The 21857-nt window shown below is 40.4% G+C and overlaps 1 protein-coding gene across 4 annotated transcripts in view; it reads left to right on the top strand.

Annotated features, from left to right (window-relative positions):
- Nucleotides 1–21857, top strand: part of PTPRE (protein tyrosine phosphatase receptor type E) — a 131132-nt gene that overhangs the window by 98220 nt on the left and 11055 nt on the right. For 3 of the 4 annotated variants that reach the window (XM_039345631.1, XM_039345710.1, XM_039345869.1), the window contains 8 exons: nucleotides 11085–11161; nucleotides 11286–11322; nucleotides 12793–12890; nucleotides 14121–14240; nucleotides 15451–15614; nucleotides 17884–18019; nucleotides 20551–20700; nucleotides 21740–21833. In XM_039345631.1, coding sequence (XP_039201565.1) covers nucleotides 11085–11161; nucleotides 11286–11322; nucleotides 12793–12890; nucleotides 14121–14240; nucleotides 15451–15614; nucleotides 17884–18019; nucleotides 20551–20700; nucleotides 21740–21833 — 876 coding nt within the window. The remainder of the gene's footprint in view (nucleotides 1–11084; nucleotides 11162–11285; nucleotides 11323–12792; nucleotides 12891–14120; nucleotides 14241–15450; nucleotides 15615–17883; nucleotides 18020–20550; nucleotides 20701–21739; nucleotides 21834–21857) is intronic. The other variant, XM_039345792.1, reaches the window with a different exon arrangement.

The raw sequence follows: 21857 nt of genomic DNA on the forward strand, positions 1-21857 counted from the left end.
CTTACCTGTCACCATTGGGTGAGGTATTATCAGTACGCTGATAATACCCAATTATACATTTCTGCCCCGTAAGCAATGCTATTGATATCATATCCAAGTGCCTGGAGGCTATGGGGATCTGACTGGGAAATAACTAGCTTCAACTTAATCCTGGCAAGTTTGAATGGCTCTGATTTTTTATGGGGCCTGTCAGTTTTGGTACTGGGTAGCATTGTACTGCACCAGACAGACCAGGGCTGATCTTGGAGGTCCTCCTAGACTCATGACTCTTGCTCAAAGAATAGTTGGCAGTTATGGTTAGGAAGTCTTTGTACAGCTTTGTATTATGTTGCAGTTGCATCTGTTCCTGAACAGGGAGCTCTGCTCATGTTCACTTGTGTCCTGGATAGACTATTTTAATGTCTATCTAATACATAGGGCTATCCTTGAAAAGTATCAGGAAGCTTCAGCTAATACAGAAGGTGGTGGAGTGAGCAGTTTTGTGTGCCCTAGAGTGGCACATGTTACATGCCTGTCCCATCTGCTGCATTGACTGCTTCAGGGTCCAATTCAAGGTGCTGTTTTGATCTTTAAAACCCTTCATGCCATGGGGATCAGTTCATTTGAGCAAACATTACATCTGCCCATCCCATGAGGTCCTGAAGAAAAGGTATGTTTTGGCCCTTCTGCCAAAGAGTTACATCTGGTGGATCCAGGAAATGGACCTTTTCTGCTCTGGCACCTACTCGTGAAACTTCATCCCCAAAGTGAGACTGCCTCTATCTCTACTGACGGGACTTCCAGAAGTCCCTCAAATCCTGGTTGTGTCAACAGGCCTGTGGGTCACAAGGGAATGGTGATCTGATGAGGTGGTTCCATTGCTTATGGTATCTGATGCTTTCTCCTAAGCCTTTTAATAATAATTTTTATTTTTATATTTGTTCAGTTTTTTTAAAAAGGTTGATTTTATGGTTTGATTGCATACTACTCAGAGTCACATTTCATGAGATAGGCAGCCATATAAATATGATACATACATTCATAGGTACATGCATACATACTGTACATGCATATTTACCTTGAGAAGCTTGTAATTCAAAATGTAATAGATTATAACAAAAGAATTAAAGTAATAACACTTATATATCTGACCCAGGCCAATACATATATATTTGCATATCTAGTAAGAGATAAATTATCAACAGTGTGGTGTAAAAGTAATAACTACAGTTGCTATGAAATTAGAGGAAACATCAGAGTACCATTCTCCTGACTTAGCTAGCATCAATTCCCTAATCAACCTATCCGACAATATTGCTTTTACAAAGTGATGATATCTGATGATATCTGCTTTTCCTTATCTTTGGTGTTAGCAAATGAACAAGCCAGTTCACTTGCTAAAAGTGGATATTTTAAATGAAATCATTCATATTAATATGCCAATAAAATCATGTATTGCCTTAGAGCAGACATGTCAAATTCGCGACGTCACGTGATATACCAGAACTTTTCCCCCATTGCTGCAATGGGATGGGCGTGGTTTTCTTGTGATGCGTCCGGCCCGTGGGCTAGCAGTTTGACACCCCTGCCTTAGAGTGTATACAAATAAAAAGAGCACTAGACTGTCAAGGTAATGAGTTGTTGCTTTTCTAGAAAGTTTTTTGTTGCATGCCACATAGCTGGTAATTTCACACTTTTGAAAGATCATTTTTTAAAAAATTCTGATCTGCTGCTGAAGTCTTGGCTGGTTGCCCAGCAACTTAGTTCATTAGTTTCTGGGGATTATATAGGAAATAAAATTGCCAGAAACTTCTTGTAAAATTAACTGGAGTTTTCCAATTAAAGGAAGTAATTCTTCACAAATTCTGGGACCTGGATAGGTTACAGAGGGACCTTGGGATTTTCCATGAGGATATGGCTGCAGTTCAGCTAGAACAGGTAAATAGCTGAGGTCCTGAATTGGATTGCTCCTTTGCTGACTGTCCCTATGCATCATTCCTGCAGTGCAGTTGATGAAGTACCAGAAGAAATGCCTGAAGCACTAGTGGTAGAAAATTAGGAGCAAGTCTGATTGAATGTGAATAAGGCCGATATGCTGTTTTAAGAACCATTTTGCTATCTGGCGGATAAAATCATTCAGATTTACTCAGAGTTGGACTCCAGTTGGACAGGTCCAGTGGAGATATTTAGGTGGAGTCCCAGAGGATTTTTTTGTGGTTCTCACTGCTGAAGAAGTGGCCAGGATCCCCTGAACTCTGAGTTCAGCTACCTATTTGTTAGATTCATATTTTTCCTGGTTGGTCAAAAGCCCAGGAGGTGACCTGCAATACCTGCTTCTTTGAGGGGGAAGGTTTTCCACTGGTGTGTCTTTTCTTCAAGAAGTCATCAAAACCCTGGACAATTTCTTCTCAGTCTCCAGCTTTTAATCTTCCACCCTTAGTGTTCCAGGCATCTCTTTTGGCTCTTCATATCTTGCAACTCCTTGGAGAACCAAGATGTACTTGGTAAGTGGGGCTTCAGCTCTAGAGGATCCAGGAGAAGACAAATTGTCTGGGCTCATTTCAGGCAGGTTACAGCACAGAGACAGCCTTGGTCATGCTTGTTGATAATCTGTGGCAAAATTAGATGGGGTAGTGGATTCATCCTTCTGTTCGTTGATTTCTCAGTGGTTTTTGATACAGGTGATCATGGTATCCTTTTAGACTAGCTGCAAAGCTTGAGTGGGGGCACTGTTTTGCTATGCTTCTCTCTTCTATGTGTATTGTTAGTTCAGTTAGTCCACAGCATCTCAAATGTCACTCTTTTATTTACATATACATAGAAATGCTGTGTGAGGTCAGTTCAGAGTCAAGTATCATCAGTGCAGTACATATACCCCAAAATGCATCTAAATTCCAGGACAAGCAAGTTGATGCTGTCAAGTTTCTGTCCCAGTATGTGAAAGTTGTGCAGAACTGGATGGAAAAGGAATACACTTAGGTTAAATCCTGTCCTAAGACTTTGGGCTCCCTGGGCCTGGGGATCTTCCATCTTTGGTTTTGGATGGGACTGCATGTGTTCATCAAACTGGTATGTAATCTTAGGGTCATCTTGAATTTACAGCTCCTGCAAATGGAAGCTGCAGCTAAGTAAATCCTTCTATAGATACATCTAGTGTGCCACTTGTATCCTTTCCTGGACTAGGCGGTCCTTCAGATAGTCATTCATGGCTTAATGATTTCACAATTCGATTACTGTAACACACTGTATAAGGCTTTCCCTTGAAAATTACTCAGAAGCTACAGTTCATTTAGAATTCAGAGGCATGGGTAGTAACAGGCATGCCTCAGTATGCCCATGTGACCCAACTGTTTCATGAGCTTTACTAGTTACTGATTGACTTTCAAGTACAACTCAAGGTCCTGGTTATCAGCTATAAAGTCCTTCATAGGCTGGGCCTGGTTGTTGTCTGTGGTACTATTTCCAGTTGTTTTTGTCCATCTAGTGATATCAGGCACATTCAATATGCTTTGGATCCTATCCTTGGGCCTTGTCTACTGGGACCCAGAAACCATGTGAAAGCTGTGCTGTGGAGTTGCTGCTTTCTACAGTTGTAGAGATCTGGATGGTGCCATCCTGAGGTCATGCAGGAAGATTATTAAATGCTTACTGTTCTCTCAGGCTTTGGGACAGGGTGATGGTTAGATGGTTTTCAAAAAGTATTTTTTTTTTGTCTTCATGTTCTTTATGGCTGCTTGTTTTTTGGCTGCCCAGGGTTGTTGGGAATCAGGTGGCCTCTATACTACTGTATATGTATGCATTCATACACAAGTACTCCTGGACTTTTGAACATAGTTGGGACAGGTTTGCCACCATAAGTCACTGTGACTGAAAAGCAAGATGTCACACAACTATTTTACTTAGCAACCACAATCTCGGCAACTAAGTGAATTTTATCAATCATTAGCTAAGTATCTATCCCATTCCAAGCCATCCCAGGCTTGGTCTCTTCCTGTCCCAAGCTTCAGTAATATAGTGGGCTGCTTCCAACTTCCTATCTTCCCCTCCCATCTCTGCCCTTTTCTTGCCCTCCACCCCACATTGCAGCAAATAGCCCCAGAACTGTTTAGTTGGAAAGCTTCAACCCCCCCCCCGCCCCCACCAGTTCTTCATCACTTTTTTTGTTCTAGCTGCTTACAAGGCATGCATGGCCTGGCTGCTGGGGTGGACTGGGTTTTGTCTGCAGGGGATAAAAAATGAAAAGCAGTCCCTGAATAGTAGCAAGCCAAAATACCTCTTTTCCAAAAAGCTAGACCACAGTGTGCCAAGCTGGGCCCAGCTCATCAGGAGTTAGAGGGAAAAAAGAAAACCCCAGTGGAGATGAGCTAGGACAGCTGTAGCTTCCTGAAATATGGCAAATAACCCCAGAGCTATGTAATTGTATAATCATGGTGCTGCTATGTAATTGTATAATCATGGTGCTGCTTGCAAGAGTGAGTGCAGGGCAACCAAAGGGTGGGGGTGGGGGAGATAAGTGAATGGGGAGAGTTGGAGCACCCCTGTGGTCATTAGTGCAGGTAGACTGCCAAGCACCCAGATTTTGATGTTACCTTGGGGATGCTGGAACAGCATAGATTGTAAGTTCAGTTTTTCAGCACATTTGTAACTTTGATCAGTTGCTGAATTAATGGTCACAAGTCAAAGAACTACCTGTATCTATGTATGAATAAATCAGTAAATAAGCTGATAAACTATGGAATTTTCTTCCATGAAAATAGGGTGTTATCTATTAATGCCCTTCTCCTTGTGTTCAGCCAAGATGATAGATAACCCTATTTTGTTGTGAAAGAATTTGTTATAGTCCGCCTCAGCTATGCTTGTGTTTTGTTGCATCGACTATATTTTATATTTTACTTACTTTTATTTTATTTATTTTTTAATTTTAATGATGCACTTTATCCAAAGTTACACAAACTGCGAATAGGACATTTTTATAAGAGGGAGGGAGGGAGGGAGGGAGGGAGGAAGGAAGGAAGGAAGGAAGGAAGGAAGGAAGGAAGGAAGGAAGGAAGGAAGGAAGGAAGGAAGGAAGGAATCACAGTCCCAACCCTGAGACAGCTTACTTACTGGTCATTAAGGAGCTTCTGTCTTGGGTCCAAGCTGAAATAGGATCAAGGTGATCAGGCAAGAAAGGAGTGTTTTCCTTTGGAAAATGTATTAAAGCTATCCTGCTTTGGCTATGGATACTTTTAGAGCAATAAGCACACTCAAATGGCTAATTGATAAGAAGTCGTTTTTGACCACACTGGAAGCCATGCCCAATTAGAATGGCCAGGGGCCAGGAAGTAAGGAAGGGTGGCATCAGCTGGTGCAGTGATTCAGCCTAGGTATCACAGATGGGTAACTGAGTCTGAAAAATATAGATTCCCCAACATTGAGCTCAACTTCCAGTCTTCATGCCAGCTTCTCTCCTCACTAGAGTTACAAGGTTATAATCCCCACCATCAACATTTGAGAATACCAGTGTTGTTGGTGTCACAAGTTCCGACTAATGAAGCACTTCAAAGAACTTTCAGGCATGTTTCCTAAAGTCTTTATTTGCAGAGCTACAAATTATGCCGGTCACCATTGGACTAGTTGATGCCAGAATCTGAACTTCCGGTCGCTGGCATCAAGCTTTCCTTGCTCAACCCCTCCCTTCTCATGCAGTCACAGGTCACATTATCCAATTAGTGAGAAGGTCAAACGTTTACTTCCTCTTTCTTTCCCGGGCTTTTTCCCCCGCCCAGTCTAAGCTAAGTATTAACCCAATAAATGCCAAACAGTTTTGCATATTGTCAAAGCAAGAATATACAGTATTTGCAGCATTGACATCCGGCCCCCCTTACAAGAAGGACAGAACCTGTAAAGTAAACAAAAGCATATGTTAAGGGTTATCTTTCGGTTTGCTGGGGTGTTTCACATGAAACCTTTTGATCAATCTGTCAGCGTTCACTTCACTAGATTTCACCCAGGTGGCTTCAGACAATGGGTATCCCTTCCATTGTACCAAGTACTGTAATTTCCCCTACTTTCAGGTAGGTCCACTATAAGGTCCTTAGCTATTTCTTCCCAGGGTTGAGAAGGGTCTGCCACGGGTTGCAGTAACCCAGGAGTTTTCCCCGGGATTCTTTTCATTGTAGCACATACAGTACAACTTTTTACAAAGTTTTCCACATCCTTTTTCAGCCCCGGCCACCAAAATTGCCGGCGGGTGAGGTGTAGGGTTTTCAAATATCCAAAGTGTCCAGCCTGCTTTACATTGTGGCTGTGTTTGAGAGCATTTAGACGGAGCGCTTCTGGCAAATATAACTTCCCCCCTTTGTAAGCCAAGCCATCCCTGCATGTTAGGGACGCTTGATTATCTTTGAACCATTGGTCAGTGAGGAGCTCTCGTTTTATTTTCTTCACTCCAGGGTCATCCGGATTGGGGACCCTGCGAGGTGTAAGTTGAGTGACAGTTTGTGGATTGGGAATAATTGCCTCGTTAACCTGCTCTCGCTCACTTTTGTACTGGGGTAACCGGGATAGCGCATCAGCTAGAAAGTTCTTTCCTCCTGGTATGTACTTTAGAGTGAAGTTGAAGCGGTTAAAGTACTGTGCCCACCGTACTTGCTTTGGTGACAATTTGCGAGGAGTTTTCAGTGCCTCTAGGTTCTTGTGATCAGTCCATACCTCAAATGGCACCTTGCTCCCTTCTAGATAGTGTCGCCAGTTCAATAGCGCCCACCTAATTGCGAAGGCCTCTTTCTCCCAGATTGCCCATCTTCGCTCGCTCTCAGTGAATTTCTTAGAGGTGTAGGCACAGGGTTGCAGGATCCCATTTTTGTTCTTTTGAAGTAACACTGCTCCAACCGCCACATCGCTGGCGTCGGCTTGAATCACAAAGGGTTCTCCTGGGCAGGGGTGCTTTAGAACCGGTTCAGCGGCAAATAGTCTCTTTAAATTCTCAAAAGCTGTTTGACAGCTCATTGTCCATGCTAGTGGTTGGCCCGGTCGTGGCTTCCCTCCTCCTTTGCCTGTTTTGAGTAGTTCTGTAAGAGGAAGGGCAATCTCGGCAAAAGAAGGGATGAATTGACGATAAAAGTTGGCAAAACCCAGAAAGCTTTGGAGCTGTTTGCGAGTCCTTGGGGGTTGCCATTCGATTATAGTTTTTACCTTGGCCGGATCCATTTCAATACCCTCATTGGAAATTCAGTAGCCAAGATAGTCTAATTGGGTTCGGTGAAATTCACATTTTGACAATTTGACATAAAGCTTGGCATTCAATAGTTTCTTTAACACTTCTCTCACTAGTTTTATGTGATCATTCATGTTTGTGCTGTATATCAGGATATCATCAAGATACACCAAAACCCCTTTGTACAAGTGATCATGTAGAACCTCATTAATCAACTGCATAAATACGGCTGGGGCCCCCTGTAGTCCAAATGGCATGACTTTGAACTGATAGCTCCCCATAGGGCAGTTGAAGGCAGTTTTCCACTCGTCTCCCTCTTTTATTCTCACCCGGTAGTATGCCTCTCTTAGGTCTAACTTAGTGAAGACACTCCCCTTAGCCAGGTGGGTCAATAAATCCTTTAGGAGGGGGAGGGGGTATTTATTTTCCACACTTACAGCATTGAGTCCCTTGTAGTCTACGCAGAGACGAAGAGACCCATCTTTTTTCTCTTTGAACAACACAGGGGCTCCCACGGAAGATTTGGCCCGTTCAATAAACCCCCTCGCTAGGTTCTTGTTCACATATCGCTGCATCTCCTCCATTTCGAGGGGGGACATAGCATACATCCTCGGACGTGGGAGTTTGGCTCCGGGCACCAGTTCGATGGAGCAGTCATTGGGTCTGTGAGGGGGTAGGGCATCACATTCTTTTTCACTGAACACCTCCGCCAGGTCCAAGTATTCTTTGGTTCACCTGGGGTCAGTGAGACGGCCATGTGCGCTCGCTCATTGGGTGGCCTAAGATGCCCGGTAACATCTGTTGAATCAATGGGGGGATCAGGCCCTATAGGTAGTCTCACAATTCTCATTCCTTTCTCCCACCAGATAAATGGCTTCCATTTGTCCAACCAGGCTAGTCCCAGGATCACTGCCTCGATCATCTTTGGAGCCACCAGGAAACGAATAAACTCCCAGTGTGCACCTATTTCTAGGCGTAAAGGCTCAGTTAATTGTGTAATAAGAGTCCCTCCCATCAGGGAGCCATCGGCTTGCTCAAATCTCATCGGTTTGGAAAGCTGTTTTGCCCTTATGCCCATTTTCATGGCAAACGCCAGACTAATAATGCAGCGGGTACATCCCGAATCAATTAGTACGTTTAAGTCTATTTGTGCCCCAGACGTAGGGATTACGAGTTTGGCGGGCAGTGAAAAAGGCAGGATTTGTTGACTCACCATTGGGGCGTTTTCTCCTTCATCGTCGCTATCAAAGAAGGGAAGAGCAGGGGCAGGTCCACCTGGAGTCTTGGCATTCTCCTGTGTGTGGAGTGTAACCTGGGCGACTGGTTCTTGCGTGAGTCGATTAGATTTTTCTCTTGGTAGCTACTGAGCAGGTTTCTTTTGCATCGCCGGTCCTGGCTTGCTCTGCAGTCGAGGGTAGGGGACTGGACACGTGGCCGCTCGGTGTCCTCCTTGTCCACACCGGAAACACTCGAAGGAAGGGCGTGCAGGTGGCCTGGGTCTCTCAGCCCTTGCAGTGGTTGAAGGCTTTCGTGGGGGTGATTGCTGTTCAGGTAGCTCTGGTTGCTGTTCGGGTTCCTGTGGGGGAGGCTTTTTATAGCGAGAGAGCTTAACATCCAGCTTCACGGCCGTCTGGTACCACTCCTGCAGCCGATCAGGTACTTCTCGATAGATGCAAGCCTGGGAGAGGTGATCATCTAATCCCTCGATGAAGTGATGGATGAGGGACTGCTCAGGCCACCCCTCTATTCGACCTGCCATCTTGCGGAACTCTCGCACGTACTCCAGGGCAGGCCTCCCTGCTTGTTTTATTTTGTGAATTTGTCCTGCTGCTTTGAGGCCGATGGATGGGTCTTCAAATCGTTCTCTCAGTCCTAAGAGAAAGAGATGGGGATCCTCCAATTCGAGGGCTTGCTCGCTGTATAGATTGTTCTCCCTCAGGTTGGCCCCAATGACGTCAACCATGGCCCCTGGTTCCGGATAGAGATAGGCCCAGCGATTTAGATGAGAACGCACTTGGTTGAGGAAAAAAATCAGCTTCTCTGGGTCCCCATCAAACGTTGCATTGAAGGGTGGTGCAAGCACAGGCTGCTGTGGCCCCCACTGGGGCTGGTTCCATGGCTGCTGGCCAGCGGGGTTGGATGGTACCCCCTGCTGCTGATCATTCATCTGCTGGGGAAACCCATCTACCCATTGCTGCAGATGCCTCAGACTGGAACTCACCCTCTCTTCAGGGTTGGGGTCTCTGGCTGGCAAAGGCAGGGTCTGACAGGCTTCCTGCTGGGCTCCCCATCGCCCTTGTGGCCACCCCAGTTGCTGTAGGCCCCAACCTGGCTGCAGATTTATGCCCAGGGGTTGCACGTTTGGGGGCTGTGGCCAACCTCCTTGCTGTGGCTGTTCTCCCCCCAGCTGCTGATTTCCTGGCTTCTGTACCACCCCAAGGCATTGCAAGGCCTCTATTGGCTGTGGTAAGTTCAGAGGACATAGATCAGCCACTTGCTGGGGAACCCAATTTCCCCTTTGCTGCAGAGGATTCAAACTGGGATTCTCTCTCTTAGGGATGAAGGTTTCACTTTGTAGGAACTGTTTTCTGTTTCTCATTTCTAAGTTTTGAAATCTTTCCAACGACTCACCCATAACTGTGTTATCTGTCCATTCTGCTTTTGAAGTCTTCGCTCTCAGCTGGGAAATCTGCCAAATTTCTCTCTCCCCCGACTTGCTGGCTATCGCTTTCCCCTCCGGGGAAACTGCTGCAGCTACGGGGCTGGTTTCAGGCAATTTTTTTTTTTCTCCATAATGAGATCTCCCCCGAGGCTGCTGTTGATAAATCGGGACGTAGATCGTTTGAAAAGAGTGTGGATTCTGGCATGATGTCACAAGTTCCGACTAATGAAGCACTTCAAAGAACTTTCAGGCATGTTTCCTAAAGTCTTTATTTGCAGAACTACAAATTATGCCGGTCACCATTGGACTAGTTGATGCCAGAATCTGAACTTCCGGTCGCTGGCATCAAGCTTTCCTTGCTCAACCCCTCCCTTCTCATGCAGTCACAGGTCACATTATCCAATTAGTGAGAAGGTCAAACGTTTACTTCCTCTTTCTTTCCCGGGCTTTTTCCCCCGCCCAGTCTAAGCTAAGTATTAACCCAATAAATGCCAAACAGTTTTGCATATTGTCAAAGCAAGAATATACATTATTTGCAGCATTGACAGTTGGCTTTATTTCAATAGTATCAAAAGGAATGCTATGGGAATAGCAGCTTTTCATGTCATATATTTTCCTTCTGTTTTAAAGACATGAGATAACACATCATTCATGGTATGAGAAAGAGTCCTTAAATAATGGTAAAAGGGATTAGACACATTCATGAGATCAGTTACTAATTCTGATGTCTACTAATTATTTCTAGATCAACAACAACAGGGGAGTGTTGTGTGAGGACATCAGACCTTTTTATGTTCCTAATCTAGGAATCATTATCAGAAAAAAGAGTGCCATAGTTTTATTTGTAAAGAGGTTGTCCCTAAATTACTTGGTCTATGTTCATTTGCAGAGGTAAAATTAATGCCACCATTGAACAGATAGCCACTGAAATTAACACAACATGGGATTTTAATTCATGATAACTTATGTTACTATTAATCATTCTTTCCTACTTTCTAAGATTTTGCATTTATATTCATGATACATTGCTAAACTGATGCTTTAAAAACCATTATTTTAGTAAGATGAGTGTATGGTATCATTCATATAGAAGTTATAATATTTAAAAAATCATCATGCATTGTTGTATCAACTTTTTTTAGTTTAGTTTTTTTTTTTTCAGAAAAAAATTAGACATTTAGAGCTTTATCCACATTTCTTCCATGTTGGAAATAAACAGTTCTAACTGAGTGTTCATTTTTACAGATGATCATTCCAGAGTAACTTTAATGCAGATAGATGGATTTCAGTGTTCAGACTATATTAATGCTTCATATATAGATGTAAGTGAAATCCTTTTCTTATACAATTACTTATTTTTCCAGAATAACTACAGACTGTTTTTAAATGCATCTTTAATATATATTCCTGTAAAAATAACACACATATTTTTTTATTTTCTCATAGGGCTACAAAGAAAAGAATAAATTTATAGCTGCTCAAGGTATTTTTTGGTTTCTATTGTTTGACAAATGTTTTAAAAAGTTTTTATTTTGTACTTTTGCATACGCAAAACAATTTCAGAAATATTTAGTTTCCTTTTACATTTAGTCTAAAGTAAGATTTAAGGATTTTGTAATATTGGTTTTATTTATTCTAAGGTTAATGAGTGTACCATAACACGTAAGTGTTTTTCTGAAGAATCTTTAGATTGAATAAGATGTTACTGAGAACTGAAATGGAGAAAAAGTGGTACATAGTATGAAAGGAAAAGGAGAAGTATGCCATCTGCCTTGACTTCACTCTTTATACGACATTGGCGTAAGAATTAGAGATATACAGAACCAAGGAAGAGTTAGTAGAGAACTGTTTGTGTGTATGTGTATGTACTTCCAAGTCAATGCTGACTCACAGGTGACTGTTTTCTGGCTTCATATTGAAAATAAAACTAAACCCCGGTTTCTCAGTTTCTAGCCTGATTCCTTAACCACTATCAAACTTAATAGGAATCATTAGAAAGTAAAAATGAAAAGTTTGAATTAGTGTTAAATATTAATATGGCAAATATAATTTCATCACCATGTTTAGCAAAATTATAGTTTGCAGGAAAACAATGAAGATGTAAAGTTTTTTGGGGGAAGGTCCTAGTTAAATAGGAAAATGGCAACATATTTGAATATTTAATGTAATTTATATAATAAATTGTCTATGGGGTCTCACTTTTGGTACACCATCCATGTGTTTGTGTATCTCTGTGTGTGCACATGTGTATTTAATCCAATTTTCCAATTGAAAAATATGTACTCAAGGAATTGATGTGGACCATGAACTGTTGAGGATTATACAAATATATTTACAGTAGATGTCAAAATTTCTTTAATTCTACTGTTTCCATTTCATTTTATTTTTTGAGTGAGAATAGGGAAGTAACTGTCCAATTATGCTAATATATACATTTTTCTGTTAAAATGCAAGAAGAGTGCAGTGGAACACAAGCAGAAATTGGTTTGCTTGAGCCAATTAAACTTTATATTTCTAAGAAATGAAGGATTAGGGGGAATATGTCTTTACAATTAAAATTTACTTGTGATATATTCACCTCACTAGCAAGAATAAACTTTGGATTCAGGGCCACTGCACAATTTTTTTATCACTTTATACCTCAGCTGAAGCTTCAGGAGGAATGTATTTTAAAATAACAAAAATAGTATAGAGTTTCTCTTTCAGATTTTCTAATATGCAGGATAGTGTATTTGCAGTGAAATATTTTTATTGTGAAATCTGAATGCCAGTTGGCCAGTTTATTTTAATTTTAATATGCATTTTTTTAATTTGTTTCTTTTCCTTGGACTTTCTGAATGTTGTAAACCCTTTTGAGCATTTCTTATAGAATTTGATATTCTTCTCAATAGATGAGAAACACTTTTCTGTACTCTGTATAGCTGTTAATTCAGTAGTTATTTTCTATATCTAGGTCCTAAACAGGACACAGTAAATGATTTCTGGAGGATGGTATGGGAACAGAAGTCAGCAACTATTGTCATGTTAACAAATGTGAAAGAGAGAAAAGAGGTAAGACATTTCAAAGTTTATTTCCCTCCAGTAGGTTTGAAGCAGTCCAATAGCCCACAAAACTATTAGTAACATAACCACTTCCTATATCATCTAGCCAGTAAAATGTCAGTCTTTCTGATACAGTACAGCAACTGCAGTAATTTTAATACTTGTCCTTACATATTTTTCTTTGTCTGATTTCCTGGCATTGTTTGATAGACAAAAGTTACAATTTCATAGCGCCAAAGAATGTTAGTAGCACATTTAAGGTCCAACTTTCCTTCTACCATCATTATTACTATTTGAATAACATTGATTAAACTCAATATGAAATTTGTATCCTGCAATATACCTATAAGAGAAGGTGACCAACTGTCCTCCTTTAGGACAGTCCTCCTTTTGTAAGTTCTGTCCTCCTTCGAAAAGTGTCCTCCTACATGTCCTCCTTTTCGATATTTGAAGACTAATTGCAGGGCTTTTTTTTTTCCCCTCATAGAACGCTCAGAACAGCGTTCCAGCACCTTTTTTGATGGTTTTTTTTTTCCAGCTTTTGCATGAGCTGTGCTACTCCCACTATTGGTTTCGAAAATCAATAGGAATTGCTGCTGAGCGCGCCAAAACACCCGGCTGGCAAACTTTGCACATGCAAGTTGTCTGTATTATTGTTGCAATGAATAAAATGTTTCTTTTATTTATGAAATTTTTTTCTTCAATTTATTTGTGTCCTCCTTTTCATTGTAAAAAAGTTGGTCACCTTATATAAGAGTAAATAGCTGTAGCTAATGAATTCTGATTTTTGATAAATGAAGCAGGGTTTTTGTTGTTGTTTTTGCTCAAGAAGGACCTCTCCTGGCACATAAAGAGAGAAAAAAAGATGTATGTAGGCTATATTTTTGAAAGATGACATGAAATTATCTCTCTGTTCTAAGCTTTAGTTCTAAACTATATTAAGTTCTTTTATCTTCTAAATAGACCCAGACTTGCAGAAATGGATCTGTACAATAATCAAACATAGTTGATTATAAAGTTACGTCTCAACAAATGTTAGTGTTATGATATGTCACACCTTACCCTGATATTATTTTGAATATAATTTAGAGCTATATGGTTGTGTTTAGTTTCAATTTCAGAATTAGTCCTCTCTTTTTTCCATATAGTTGCAGCACAATTGTATGTTTTTAACCTGTTTATTTGGGTGAAACATACAAAATGCTGATGTGGTATGTTTGTGTTTTAATATTTACATAGGACAAATGTTTCCAGTATTGGCCTGATCAAGGATGCTGGACCTATGGAAGCATCCGGGTTTCTGTGGAGGACTGCATAGTTCTTGTAGATTACACCATTCGAAAATTTTGTATTCAGCCGGTATTTCACTTTCTCTATTATTGCTTTAAAATATAATTAATTATTGCTCACCCTGTTTTTAGAATAAAGAATATTTAGAATTATATGTTTTTGTTGAAGGATAAAAACTCAGCTTTATTTAATTTTCACTTATATTTTCTTGATATTATTTTAGGATTAATATTGAGATATTATTTGAAATTCTGTGCATACTTTGATCCTGATATTCTACTAGCGCCTTCTTTGGAGTCCCATTTGGGAGTTCATGATTCCCCAAAAATGTAATTGATCATAGATGGCTGTACTGAGTTAATGCTTTCTACAAAATTCAGATTATGTTGACATCATAAGGAATCATGTAGAAATGACAATATAAATGATGCCTTCTTCAATAATAATGTTTTTCAGAATGGTATAAACAATAAAATGAGAGGAATAGAATCAGATGCAATAGAAATTTAAAACTATGGGCAGATACTCATACCTGCTCTGGTACTGTATGGTGGGAAGGTTATTGGCTTTAATCGGACAAATTTGTAGAAATATTATTGAATGTGATATATACCAGGGAGCCCTGGTGGTGCAGTGGTTAAAGTGCAGTATTGCAGACAAACTCTGCCCACAGCCTTTAGTTTGATCCTGACAGGGCTCAAGATTGATTCAGCTTTCCATCCTTCCAAGGTCAATAAAATGAGGACCCAGATTGTTGGGGGCAGTATGCAAATAATGCTTACATTGTAAACTGCCCAGGGAGTGCTGCAAAGTGCTATGGGGCAGTATATAAGCCTAAATGTTGTTGCTATTGCTATACTACATTTATAGCTCTCATATGGTTTCCTGTGGATATCTGATTTACTACTGTGGGGACTTAGCTGTATTAGCTTGGCTACTGGTCTGATTCAGCATCATGATTGTTCGGACCGTATATTAAAATGTAAAAATTTCAGACCATTTTTTTAAACTTAGGGTATAATCTTGGTGCCTGAGAGATTTAACCTGGAGAATATTTCAAGTTGGGATGTCAGTGTGGAAAAAATAAATCTGTTTATTGCATACAATTCATCTACAAATGCTTTTGGTGCATGATTAATTTTATATCTGCTTTAATTTTTCTCTTTAATGTGTATCCTGCAGAGGAGGAAAAAAGTCAAGTAACAAGTAACTAAACTATTGGTTGACTTCAATCTTAAATGTAATTGATTGTGTTCATATTTTGTTTCTGGACCTTCAGCAGGTTTCTGATGGCTGTAAAGCTCCGAGACTTGTCACTCAGCTTCATTTCACCAGCTGGCCTGATTTTGGAGTGCCTTTTACACCTATTGGAATGCTTAAATTCCTAAAGAAAGTCAAGTCATTGAATCCTGCACATGCTGGACCAATAGTGGTTCACTGTAGGTATGTATCTATGTGGAACAGGAAATGTTTATCCTTCTCAGTGTCCGGGCATGGGATTAACAGCCCACACCAATCCAAAGGATGCTCCATGGAACAAATGTTGGAAGGTGTGTAAAAGAGAAACAGGAACTACCCCATTTTTCCATTCATAGAAATCTGGTGGTTCTAAGAGATGCAGTTGAACACAACTCCAAGACAGTGAGTTTAGATGTAATATAAAAATACAGAAAAATAATACTTGGAAATTATAGACTCCTGTATACTAATTTTAGTAAAATATTCCACAGTCTTCTGCTCAGTAATATATAGAGAGAACATTGAAGGGAAGCTGAGTTTCTGTATCAAAATTCAAAAATAAAAACATGTCATTAATAAACTTTAAATTGCTCATTTTAAAAAAATGAGCAGTGGCAGAATTAGAGGGAGAGAGGAAGTTACAATGATATCATAAGCAAAAACAAGTAACTGATATAATACATAGGAAAAGTCCCTGCCTAGCACAGGATGCCATGCCTTTTTTTTTTTTTTTTCAAGGAAGGCTGAAGATTATTTGCCATGGCAATTTAAATAGCAATCTGTGATAATTGTGCTCCCTCTTGTGGTAGTTCAGGAGGTTAAGCAGAATTGTCTGTATATGTAATTAGATTTCGGTCAGCTTACAAAATTCAGTAAGTAGGTAAGTAAGTAAATAAACTACCAGCTCACAAAATCCAGTAAATAAATAAATAAACTGATTACCTACACATTAACAGGCAGCCTGGGTTAAAGCAACCAGAACAATCATCCATACAAATATAACATGGGCTTTACAAATGTATCAATGAACACACTGACCCCCCTACAAATATAACATGGGCTTTACAAATGTATCAATGAACACATTGACCCCAAACCTGGGAATGAAACAGGTTTTAGAGGCTTTTTGAAACCTCAGGAGAATGGATACCATATCTTTCTCTGGGGAGAGGAGGCAGAGACAGAAAGGCACACTTCGTTGGCAGTATTTAATGGAAGGGATCTGGAACACATGCACTCTGCTTGAACATACCTGGGGGAGGGCAGAAACTATTGGAGATACGCAGGCCCTCAGATAACGAGGCCATATAATATGATGGGGTTTGTAGGCAGTGACCAGAACCTTGAATTGCACCTGGGAGCCACTTAAACGAAGGGCTTTCACCACATCCAATTAAGAAGAGTACTGTGATTAGTGATATCAAGAACTGCTGAAGTCAAGGAGCACAAAAATGGATGCCAAATGTTATCAATAACAGAACTGGTATTATTCATTCATTTTTTTATGCCACCCATCTGCCCTATAAGGTGACTCTGAGTGACTTACGAGTTATAAAATAAATAAAAAATAATTAAAACATTAACTGTACACTGATTATGATTATGATTGTAAAACTATACTGAAACTGGAACCAAGAGATGGACAGGATGGAAATGCGGTCTTCTTACCCTGTCAGCCACTTCCAGCAGTAAGCACCTCCCTCAGGGCCCCAGGCCAACTGGCAAAGTTTGATACCCTTTTGGAAGGCCAAAGGGTGGGAGAAGTTCTCACTACTGGTAGTAGAGTGTTCCACAGGGATGGAGCCACAGCAGAAAAGGTTCTTCTCCTTGAACCTGCCTGTTGGAATTCCTTAGCAGATGGCATCCATAGCAAGCCTCTTCCACTGGCGTGAGTGGGGCAGGCTAGTCCCATTGTGGAAAGACACTCCTCAGATACCCTTGACCCATGCTATGTAGGGCTTTAAAGATAACAACACTTTGAACTGGATCCAAAAGTAAACTGGTAACCAATGCAGCTCGCACAATAGTGGTGTTATATGTGCATTCCTAGGGGTTCCCAGGACTGTGCATGCCACTGCATTCTGCACCAATTGTGGCTTCCGAGTACTCTTCAAGGGTAGCCTCATGTAGAGCATGTTGCAGTAATCCATCTGAGAGATGACTAGGGACTATGCTTAGGGCCTCAATCCAGGAGGCAAGTGATGCAAAACGAAGTTGTGCAAAGACTCTCCTAGCCACAACTGCCACCTGCTCTTTGAGCAGGAGTCATGAATCCAGGAGGACCCCCAAATTGTGTACTTCCTCAACACCCTTGTATGAAATCTGACTGAAATGGGTCCAGAAATTGGTTCAGCTATTGGCAATATAATAAAGACAAAGAAATAATGTTTTGGAAGTAAGATATATTGTTGCAGTGTAAGATGCATTATTCCATTGTGGTCTTCTTAGTTGCAACTATGATTTCTTTTTCAAGTGCTGGTGTGGGTCGTACAGGCACATTCATAGTAATAGATGCCATGATTGACATGATGCATACTGAACAAAAAGTTGATGTTTTCGAGTTTGTGTCAAGAATTCGCAGCCAGCGTCCACAGATGGTTCAAACGGATGTAAGTAATACATACATACATACATGCATACATACATACATACATACATACATACATACATACATACATTATATACATACCGTGTTTCCCCGAAAGTAAGACCCGGTCTTACTTTCTTTTGGGCTCTGAGGTAAGCACTAGGATTTACTTTTGGGAGGGCTTACCTATTGCCAGTACCAGTAGGCTGCGATCATGCAGGGGTGGGGCTTGGGGAGGGAGGGTGGTGAAGTTGTGGAGTGTGGGTGCATTGTGGTTGCCCTGAGTGGAGTGTGGGTTAGAGTTGGAGTTAGACATTGGGGGTTAGGGATGGGAAAGCCTGGAAAAAGCCTGGAAAACTTGTGAACAAAAAAGTTTTTTTCCTGTTTGTTTTCAAAGTGTTTTGGGAAAAAACCCTGTTTTTTCCCACCCAAGTTTTTCTGTTTTTTTTTCCTCAGGCTTCTCATCTCCCGTTAGGGTTAGGGTTGGGATTGGGGAGGTTAAGGTTAATATATGGTAGGCATGGGAGGCCTGGCTACGGCCTTGTGTGGGTCGGGGGGATCCGCCAGGCCTCATGATAGCAGCAGTGGGCACGATGCGCGAGGCAGGAAATGGCTGTGGCCAGTGGCAAACGAAACCGGAGAGCCATTTGCCACCTCACGCCCAATGCCGCTGCCATGAGGCCACAGAACAAGCTGGCGGTAGTAAGGAACCGGTATACCGGCACATGGGTCAGAGGGGGGAAATCTGCCAGGCCTCATGGCAATGTCATTGGGCGTGATACATGAGGTGACACACAGCCACGGCCCACCGAAACCAGCCATTTTCCCCCTTCCGTGTGGTGCCCAATTCCACTGCCATGAGGCCACGGAACAAGCCAGACAGTGGTAAGGAACCAGTATACTGGTACCGTGGGTCAGATCCCCCCTCCCCCATCAGCTTGGCCTCATTACAGAGGCACTGGCAGATTCCCCCCCCCCTTACTTCATGTCTATGGTGAAACCAGATGGTATCAGCGGCAGGCCATCCGTGCAGGCTCTTAAGTAGAGCTTACTTTCGGGGGAGGGCTTATATTAGGCCCACCCCTCAAAAATCAGCTGTGGTTTACTTTCTGGGGCAGGTTTATTTTCGGAGAAACACGGTATTATTTTCAGTAACTACAGGAAGCCTTCTTTACATTACATCAATATGAATCTTTTGCATGTTAATCAATTGAGGTTAATTTTTATTGGTGAACATTTTCTCCTTCTCACTGTTAAAATCTTTCTTTGGAAATGACAGAGAAACAGAAAGAATTTGCATAGCAACTTAATTTGATATTGTATTCAGTCTCAAATGTGCTAGGTGTTTTTGTTCCCTAAATCAGTTGTATTTATCCACAGTGAGATTATCACATATCTCATTTTCTCACTGCTGACATGATATCCTGGTGTTTAGAAGAATCATCATTTATTTTTTTTAAATGATGCTAAAGCAGCAGCTAGCTGATCATAGCAAATAGGAGTTTTTTTTAAAAAAAGTCAGAGGACAGCACTTTTTCTTATTAAAAATATTTGCCACAAAAGTCTTCTGTGTAAGTTCATTTTTTGTAGCTAAGACTAAGGCTGATGGGAAATGGGAGTGATTGTATTCATTTCCTTATTAAATCTTTGCAGCTTTTACCATATCACCTCACCTCTTTTTTATCTTGTTTTTGTTACGAGAACATTTATGCTATATTGCAATAAGTAGGTATCATTCTCGGTCTTTGAGTCTCAGGTGTAGAATCTGAGACTTCAGGCTACCAAGTGACCTCTGAAAAGTTTGAATTAATCTCTTTTGTAACTTTTGCAGAAAATTCAGCTACTCAAACAGCAATTTGGACAGTGCATTTCAGCAATGCGCACTAGGATTGTGGGTGTGCAGGAAATATGTAGGTTAGAAATGGCCCATACCTTCAGGGCAATTAAAAATACTCTTGACAGTTCAGTCCTGTCAGTGATAATATACCTATCCTATACTTGTTACATTGGTTGCCAATAGGTTCCTGGCTCAGTTCAAAGTGCGAATTGTCACCTTTAAACCTTTTGCAACATAATACTGGAATATATCAGGCAACATCGTATGAAAATGGAATCTACCCATCCATTTCCATCCTATAGAGAAATCCTTTTCCAAGTCCCACTTCCTCATGAGGGTCATACATTGTAGGCCAGATGACAGGCTTCTAGGGGGCAGCCCCATTTGTTGGAAACACTTTTCTCCTTGAATTACAAATAACCCTATTCTAGAGGCATTCTGAAAATTAATGAAAGCAGTGCTGTTCCAGGATGGTTTAATTGAATGTCACTAGTAATGAATTGGAATTATATTTTGATTTTTACTCTCTAAATATGATTGTAATGTCCTATTCTCAGCTTTATTTCATTATTCCCAAATCCAAAGGATTTTTGGATTGTGGGGAGGTTATAAACATTGTAAAAATAAGTGAAATGTTTAATTTTTAAACAATGTTGCTGAATACTATTCAACTAAAAATATTTCAAAGATCATGATTTAGAGTGTTCTCTTTACAGATGCAGTATTCCTTCATATATCAAGCCTTACTTGAATACTACCTCTATGGTGACACAGAACTAGATGTATCCTCCTTAGAAAAACATCTGCAGCAATCAAATAGCACCACACCAAATCTTGTTAAGATAGGATTGGAAGAAGAGTTTAAAGTAAGCCTTAAATAGTTTAAAAATTGATATAAAATAAAACAAGTGTGCTTTATTAATTGACTCCAATGCTTCTTTTTAATATATTAATTTTCTTTCCTAAGATATTTCATAGTTTTAACAATATCTGTCATGTTATTTATAGTATACATAAAATATCAAAAGTTAAGTAAAATTTAAAAATTAAAGGTTTTTTTTATTTCTTGGCTTTTAATTTTTTATTTAAAGTAAGTACTATAAAATGAAAGTGGCATGATAAAGAAAAAACTAAAAAAAACCTCATGCAAGCAAACATTTAAAAAAGAAAAAATGGATTGGGAGTACATGAGTACATTTATAGTGTTAAAGTATGAAAAAATACTCATATTCAGTATTCCCATTAAAAATATACTTGTATTGATGAAGGAAAAATTACTAACAGTATTTCAATAAAACAGTCTTATAGACTTCTTATAGCTCTGTGAATTTTTCAGCTGATGCTATTTCATAAAAAAAACAATATTTTTTTCTTTCTCTCCCCCATCCCCAAAGTACCTTAACTAGTACAATGAACTGGCTCTTAACTTTCTTACACTTAATTTCCTATAAGGCAGTGGTTCTCAACCTTTGTGTGACGGCGACCCCCGTCACACAGACGCACCGCACATGCGCGGCGCTGCCCCCATGCGCAGCGTGCATGCGCGGCGGCGCCCCCTGAGGGGGAAAAATGGCGGATCGCGTTGTTTGGCGACCCCTGTAAAATGGTCGTTCGACCCCAAATGGGGTCGCGACCCATAGGTTGAGAACCGCTGCTATAAGGCTTGTAGAACAATAACCACTAAGTAGACATTATATGGTAGATGTTTTGAGTTTTAAAATTTCCTTATGTGGAAGTATGTAACAAAGTTCCCGTGCAAATGAAATGATATGTTGGTTTATCAAGTAGAATTTTTCAGAAGAAAATATGAGTAAGACATTTTGATTGAAGTTGTTATTGTTCTTCTCATATTGAGTTTTCATATTTTCATTTGTAGTCATTGTCTAATTTTTACTTTTGTTTTAGAAATTAACAAATGTTCGAATAATGAAAGAAAATATGAGAACTGGTAATCTGCCAGCAAATATGAAGAAAGCCAGAGTTATCCAAATAATCCCTTGTAAGAAATTAAATTGCATTTTTC

This window comes from Crotalus tigris, unplaced genomic scaffold (assembly GCF_016545835.1).
Source record: "Crotalus tigris isolate CLP2741 ecotype Arizona unplaced genomic scaffold, ASM1654583v1 scf7180000017536.10889498, whole genome shotgun sequence".
Lineage (NCBI taxonomy): Eukaryota > Metazoa > Chordata > Lepidosauria > Squamata > Viperidae > Crotalus > Crotalus tigris.